Source organism: Homarus americanus, unplaced genomic scaffold, assembly GCF_018991925.1.
Source record: "Homarus americanus isolate GMGI-L3 unplaced genomic scaffold, GMGI_Hamer_2.0 scaffold22706, whole genome shotgun sequence".
NCBI classification, from domain to species: Eukaryota; Metazoa; Arthropoda; class Malacostraca; order Decapoda; family Nephropidae; genus Homarus; species Homarus americanus.
In genome coordinates this window covers 278-8,668 of record NW_024732660.1, presented here as the reverse complement: position 1 = coordinate 8,668, position 8,391 = coordinate 278, and the positions used below count along the sequence as shown (strand labels likewise).

The 8,391-nt window shown below is 41.5% G+C and overlaps 1 protein-coding gene across 1 annotated transcript; it reads right to left on the bottom strand.

Moving 5' to 3' along the window:
• Window positions 1–6,947: 6,947 nt before the first annotated feature.
• Window positions 6,948–8,000, bottom strand: LOC121868929 (eukaryotic peptide chain release factor subunit 1-3-like; the record flags this gene model as incomplete). Its single annotated transcript, XM_042369962.1, has 2 exons — window positions 7,698–8,000; window positions 6,948–7,439 (listed from the first exon to the last, which is right to left on the bottom strand). Coding segments are annotated over exons 1-2 (795 nt in total), but the record flags the coding sequence as incomplete, so codon positions are not given.
• Window positions 8,001–8,391: the final 391 nt, after the last annotated feature.

Sequence of the window (8,391 nt, the reverse complement as noted above, 5' to 3'; positions counted from 1 at the left end):
ACATTCAATAATATAGTGTTCAAGTGTATGCTTTAAAGGTTTATCACAAAGTTTACATGCTGAGTGTTCCGGTATGGGTACAGCGTTACTAACTTGCCAGATGTGTCTATATCCTAGCCTAATTCTGGCCACGACTACATCACATTGTCTGGTTCTGTCCTTATGCTGGCCATACCGGTACCTCTTGTTACAAAATTTGTCATATTTACTAATGCTACAACTGTCAGGTCTCTCTGCATTTCTCACTTCTTCTAGATCAGAGTTCATGATTCTGACTTGAATGTTTTTAATTACAGCATTGGACTGGCCAAGGTCACGGTCAACATTTTCTTTCTTACATGCCTCATTGGCCAGTCTATCAACACGGTCATGATACCTGATTCCAACATGGGACGGAATCCACACAAATTCGATATGAAAGTTGTTCTCATTGGCAGTTATCACATTCCTTTTAATATCACATACAACTTTAGACATAGAGCCTGACGGGCTGTTCATTGATTTCAAAGCACTTTGAGAGTCACAGAATATCACTCCACCTCCATTTTCTTTGAGGCAGTCTGTGGCTAAGTAGATTCCAGTTAGTTCAGTTTGTGTTGTGCTGGCCCAGTTGTTCAGCCTTTGTTTGTTTGACACTATCATCTCTTTTTCTTTATATATTACAATTGCACAGCCTGTTCTACCTGTGTTTGTCTGCACAGAACCATCAGTAAAAGCATAACATTCACTTGGTTTAATACTCTCTATGTGTCTGTTAATAGTTTCTAGTGTGACACATCTCACCACATCGGTGTTTAACATTTGCTTGCTACCAACAGGAGTGTAATTAATAGGAACTGATATATCCAGCCAAGGAGCAATGGCATTAATAGGTTCGTCTGGGGTGATTGGGACATTCAGTTTCAAGAGATCTGCAACACTTTTATGAAGCCACGCCCCAAAGAGAGTCTTTTGCGGAAGGTTGGCGAGATGGTCGGGATTACTTAGATAGGACATCAACTCAGTTTGAGCTGTAGTTTGAGAGCCATTGTTCTTCAAAACTTTGACACAAAACGTGGTATTAAGTAGAGCTATCCTCTCAGATAGGGAGGGCAGTCCGAGCTCTTTCCTCATGCTTACAATTCTGGTTGATTTTGGGCAACTTAGAATGATGCTCATGGCTTCATTTTGCATTACCTCAAGGCTGTTGAGTTGTTTAGGAGGAATAGTCACAAGATGGAGAGCATGATAGTCAACTACAGAACGAATGAAGTGAAGATACTGTAGAAAGTACGAGCATAGGTGATGTTAATTCCATAGCCCTTGCCAACAAGGGTTCTGAGGGGTTTAATGAGCTGCATATATATATATATATATATATATATATATATATATATATATATATATATATATATATATATATATATATATATATATATATATATATATATATATATATATATATATATATATCTTGATAAAATCACACGGGAAAATGGAAACAACGGAGTACCTTAGCTTTCGTCTTTATTCAAGACATCTTCAGAGGCAACTGGATTACATGGACAGTGAGAGGCTTAAATATACAGGGTGATAAACGTCCTTGGTGAATATAACTTACATTGGTGGGATTCTTGTAAGATAGTAATTTATTTGAATACCTGTATAAACAAGTTATATTTGCAATAGACAAAAGTTTTAGTACCGTATTCATTTAGTACATGTACAATACAGGTTTGAACTTAGGTCCATTGTTACTGTACAATATTGACTAAATTCACTAGATAACGTACGCCTGGCAGCACAATCTATAAGAATACGCCATGCATACGTGACTGTGCCCGCTCTAGGGCCATTTAGGTTCGCTAGGTCCCATTATTTGAATGTTTTTTTTTTCAATTTAAATTTTAATTGTTTATTCCTTGATAGAGGAAGCGGGATCCTAGTGCTGTCACTTGGTACCCCTGTACCATAACACCAGAAGCAGCTGGCCAGTGTCACAAGTATATACAGTACAGTACAGTCATCCCTTGGTTATCGCGCCTAATTGGGACCCCGCCGATAACAAAAGTACAGAACCTATGGGATTTATTCTAATTGGTTCCAGGCACCCAAGACCCAACCCCAAGTTTCCCATTTTACGACCATTTATACCCACTAAATATATATATAATGTTATGGTAAATATCATAAACACACATAGGCATGGCTAGGTTTATTACAAAGTGATGAAAAGGGTACGCTTAATACTGTAGTTCACAAAACATGTAGCTATGCTTTTTTTATTTGGTCCCCCATCATACGAGTCCGTTTTCTCTCACATCAGGACGCCTGAGTCCTCCATTTTCTCTCTTAATCTTAGAGTGCACCAGAGACTTTACTATATTTTTAGTAATGCCACAGAATTTGAAATTGCAACCCCAATTGCAACTGGGGTTGCAATTGTTGAGGCAACTAGATATGTCTGATTACAGCAAATGTGTTATTGTCAATTTGTAGGTGAAAGATTTTATCCTCAATAGATGTAGGTTAACATTACACTTGGAGGCAAATGCTTAAAAAAAGCTTACCATACCATTGACTGATGTTGGTCTGTTTCAGGTGTTGTAATTTGGTTGGGTAGTGGGACTTCTTTGCAGTGCGTATTTCGCGGATGACTCGGTTGCGAAGGGACCTGTAGCGGATGTGGTCATTGAGATGAAAGGCTCTGTCTCTCTGTTGCATAAGTCTTTTGATCCGAGGTGTGATCCAGGGCAAGTCAGCTGGGTGAGATCTGACGGGCTTCTCGGGGAAGAAGTGGTGGTGAGCTTCCGTGGTGGTGTTGGTATAATTTATCCATTTGGTTTCCACGTCATCCACACTAAGTACTTCAGTCCAGGGATGGTGAACTATCCACTGCCCGAAGAGGCGCACTGCAGAGTCAGTAATCGGCCTGTAGGTCTTGATGTAGGGTCTCTGTACTTGAGTGGGAGTGGCAGCTGGGGACCAGAGCACTGATAAGTGTGTGCTACACCCGATAGGAGGCATTGGTTGAGGTGGTTGGTACTGGTCCGCTAAGTCAGTTTAGATAAGGTCAAGGGTATTTTGACCGTGTGTGGGGAAGTTCACAACTTGTGATAGTGATAGCTGGTCCTGGATATCAATGGTGTCAATTTCATTATAATCCCCACATAATACTAACTTGGCACATGGGTACCTAACTCGGAGGTGGTCTGAGGTGGTAATGAGATGATTGATAAGAGTGTCTCTGGTGGGTGAGCGAGGCGGATGGTATGCCACACAGATTATGATGGAAGCAGTGTGGCGCGGGTGGGCCCGTGGCACAACACGTACCCATAATGCTTCCACATCTGCTGGGACTTGAACATCCAGGCGTGACGGGCGTAGGTCATCTTGACAGAAGAGGGCAACGCCCCCTCCGCGTCTATGTGAACGAAGGTGATGAAAGAGTTGATATCCCTCAATATGACACGTTTCAGGCACAATTTGCCAAGCCTCACATATGGCAACGACGCTCGCGGCGGCTGACCTGACTGTAGTTGCCAGCTCGTCAAACTTGTTAGCTAGGGAAGTGACGTTGGATAGCAGTAGAGACGGGAGATCATACCATATCCGTGGAACTTCAGTGTAGTGGTACGGTCTGTCAGGGGTGGGTTTCTCCGGTTTCCTAGTGGAGGTTACGGTCCTAATGGGCTTATGTGTATGACGGCCTTGTTTACGGCTACGCGCGTGGAATATGTTCAGTGACTTGAGTCGCACGATAACACTGCCATCAGGATAACCGTTCCCACGCTTTAGATGGTACAGAGTGCGTCGGGAGTAAGTGATTGGTGGCCATCTGTTGATATCTGTTGTGGGCGGACGGAAGTGTTTGTCTCCAGTGGCCATAAAGTCACTGACGGCACTTTGAGGGCCACTGACACTGGTAGACATCTGTTAATATTTGTCAGTCGTAAAGACCGTGGGTCTTTGTCCCTGGTGCTTGGGGTCGCCGACACAGTTTTCACGATATATGTAAACACCGCGGTGGTCCTTGTCACTGGCACTTTAAAGGTGACCGATAAAGTGCCCACTGTCTGACTTTTCCTTGGGGTGCACTATCGAGCACTGTATGATAATCACTTATTGCACTGATGACTTGAATGCTTTGCTGAGAAAGTTCCTTAAGTGCACTATAGGAACACTGCTCCGTAATCAATCGTTCACTAATCACTAGAATGTTTTGCTGAATAGATCCCGGTGTAGTAAGGCTGGTAGGGCGTTGGGGTATAGCAGGGGGAGTGGCAGGGCCAAACAGACTCGGCCTGGCTGCTAAAACCGGGAGCGCCTTCGGGGCACGTCTTGTCTCACTGTATGTATGTATGTATGTATGTATGTATGTATGTATGTATGTATGTATGTATGTATGTATGTATGTATGTATATATATATATATATATATATATATATATATATATATATATATATATATATATATATATATATATATATATATATATATATATATATATATATATATATATATATATATATATATATAAAACTGGTAGGAATAATCTCACTACTAGTTATAGGAGGTGTTTTTTTTAGTCAGAGTGGATGGTAATGCAGTGGAAGCGCCCCTCAGAGAAAATCCCGAACCACCACAAACACAATTAAATAAAAATATTCTCCGTGACCGTGGAAAGCTACCACCTGTGATTGGGGTTGATGAAACGCACTGGTAAAAGATGACACTTCTATTCCTTCCAACACTACAGACACAATCAATAATTGTACACAAGCACTAAAGCACCTCTTAGCGTGGCTTAAAACACTACAATGGGAAACAAAAGTTATACATGGTATCAAAAATTATTAAAAGATATTAATTGCATCTGGAGAGGACTACTAATGCAGCAGTACTACCTACACCAGAACAGACACCAGAACGAGGAACTCATCTGAAACAATTCCTTCGTACATCCTACCTCACTTAGTGGCATATAAAACACTAAAAAAATATTACTTGCACCGATGAACATGCCTTAAGGTCATCCGACAAAATTATAGCAATCACTGAGAAATAGAAATCCCGATTTTAGTCATACTACACAAGAACATGGATCACTCATAGCCTGTCTGGGATGACCCACAAAATACTATAATCTTAACTGTCCTAACTACCCAGAACTCGTAGGTTGTAACTACAAACCTGCCAAGGGGCAGGCATTTACAAGAACCCGAGAAATCACTCATGACCAGTCAGGCAGGCGGGTGCTCAGCTGTATTTTCCATTACTCTCTCTAGATTTCAGGAGTCATGGGTGTATTTCTCCACTAACACCCGTAACATGCTTCACACACAGGTTCAGAATGCACCCGTACTTTTAAGGTACTAACAGCCTTTCACAAACTTGTGGAGAGGAACTCCTACGTCCCACGTGTGCAATTAACCATGAGGAACGTTGATCTCACACAGGGCCGGATTCAGGAGTGGGCAAAGTGGACAGCTGCCCAGGGGCCTCCACAATCTGGGGGCCTCCACATATTACAATATTTTATTTATTTGTTTATTCATTTGGATTATTTTTATTTTCAATCTTTAAAATTCATGTTTATCTATTCCATCACGTAAAACTATGTTCAGCAAGAAGCGTGATAGAAATTAGGCTAGCTACTCTTTGAAATTCATGAATACCTGGTTTTCCTATGAACCATATATTTTTAATATTTTTAATATAACTGCATATGGCTTCAAAATTCTCCAAAGAAGTGTTCAAATTTCAAAATTTTCCAGGGGGGCTTACAGTGCCCCCAGGAAATCCCAGATATTTAGGCTCGCTTCACTCGCCACCCCACCCTCTTCGGTAGTTATAATGAGGGGGGCCTCCACAAAGAGGCTGCCCATGGCCCCATAGGCTCCAAACCCCTGCACTGATCGCACACCGGGACTTGGCTATTGTAATCACATTGTACCACCATCATCCGTAACATGCTTCACACATATGCTCAGAATACACCCATACTTTAAGGTGTTACAGCCTTTCACCAACTTTGAAGAGGAACCCCTACGTACCACGTGTGCAATCAACCAGTTACACACCTGGACTTCACAGGGTCAACTTCTCTTGTTCTGATCTGACCAATAAATACTATGATTAGAGAAGTGATGTCCTGGACTGCCAGTGTCTGGTACATTAAAGTTGTTCACACACACACACACAGCACATAAGACCGTCTGTCACAATTATAACGTAAAAAATCTAACTCACCTTAAACAAGGATATTTTTTTACATTGTCTAAGGACCAACAGATAACTATGTGGCTCCCACTACATGCAGTTATAGTTTAAGGTTAGGGTTAGGGTTAGGTTAGGTTAGGTTAGGTTAGGTTAGGCTAGGCTAGGCTAGGCTAGGCGAGGCTAGGCTAGGCTAGGCTAGGCTAGGCTAGGTTATGTTAGGATCCCAGGGATAATAAGTTAACAGTGTCTTAGCTTAGATAATTATCTTTAGTGTAATTGTTTTGGTTTGCTAGATGTATTACCTACCCTCACTATACATAATCAATAGGATGTTACCTACACTTACTATGTATATTTAATAGGTTAAGTGAAATAAAGATAAAGAGCTATAGTTTTGGATATTATTGACTATACATTAATATGTATAATATGTATTAAAGTAAGCTATATTATAGGAGTGAAAGGAAGATATTGTTTATTATTGTATTGAAATGTTAATGATGGTGTTTACTTTCTTATGCGAAGTTCATTTTGGTACATTTTAAATCAATTAGTTTTAATAAGACACGTTTGTTATTTATAAAAAAATACAATTATTTTTATTTTTTTACATTTTTTTATTTTATATTTTTTATTACATTTTATTTATTTTTTTTATATTTTATTTGCCTCACTCGGCCTCCTCTTCGTATGGGACGGCTCTTGGGTATTTATTTAAGGCCGCTATCCCCCCAAACGTACTTACCAGCATGTTTGTATTATTAGTTGTGTTGGGTATCACAAGTAATTCGGTCTCCTCGGGACAGTTTTCTGCGAACCAGGCGACTTCAGGGGACTCGTCCCATAGCACTACAACTTGGACGGCACCATCCTCCATGGCCGCTCGAACTTCATCACCAAAGCAGACCATGTCCGGTTCATCGACCCTGAGTTTTTCAAATATGGAGCTGAGGACAGTGTTAGACTTTTCCAAAAGCATGTGCTGGCGGAGGTCCCGTGTGGCATTGATGGCCTCCCTCAGCCCTTGACGGCCGGAGTATGAGGTGTTTTCTACACGTCTTACAGCACCCTTCAAGAGCTGGGGGAGACGCTCCACCAACTGGTCCTTCAGCTGACCAGGACCCCCTACCACCAGGGCCTGCACCTGCACGGTCGCCTTATTTTCATCCAGATAAAACTGTTCGCTGAGAGCAATTACTTTCTTCACCAGCAATTGCCTCTTTTCCAGGCGGATGCGCTAGAACCTGGGAGCGGACTGGCCACCTCTCCCGTGCTTTTTTGGAATGTCCACGTTCTCATGGTGGTGGACCTTTAGTCCATTTTCAGAGAGGGTTCCAAGGGCAACTGCTGACCCATCGAGGATGATGTAGCCAACGCCTCCCTCTTGGGAGACGAGTAGTTGGTGCAGTGAGTGTGTGGAGAATGTCTTGCTAACATCGTATTTAAAATCTTGGACTGGTTGAGGAGGTGTTAACGTCCGGCGAAGGCGACTCACCTCGCCGGTTGCTTTGTTGAGAACTGATTGGCCATAAAACACTAAAAGCCCATGGGATGGCATGACATTGACGGTGGATACAATATCCACAGTACTCTTCAGTGCTTCTTGCACTGAAGAGCGGTTGGAAACGGACTTTATGTTGGCCGCACGGCTTTGTTCATCCTTGAGTCTATTTTTTACGAGTATCAGGGAGGAAGATGATGGGAGGTGAAGGCTTAATACAGATGAGGTCCGGAGAGCCTCTACATTCTCCAACTCCTTGAGAGCTGCTCTGAACTGGATCACTTGCATTCGATCCATCTTAAACTTGATAATAATATCTGGTTCTTCTGGTGACCTAAACTTGAGATTTAGGGAGAGATAAAATAATGAGGTTGGAATTTTGTTCCTCAGCCTCAAACTGAACATGTTATAGTAAAGTAGTAGTAGTAGTAGTTGAGATGCTGTAGTAATATAGTAAAGATATTGCAGTAGTAGTTAAGATGCTGTAGTAATATAGTAAAGTAGTAATAGTAGTAGTTGAGATGCTGTAGTAATATAGTGAAGATATTGTATGAATGGTGTTATATGTAGTGATGATGGATGGTGTTATATGTAGTGATGATGGATGGTGTTATATGTAGTGATGATGAGTGGTGTTTTATGTAGTGATGATGGATGGTGTTATATGTAGTGATACTGGATGGTGTTA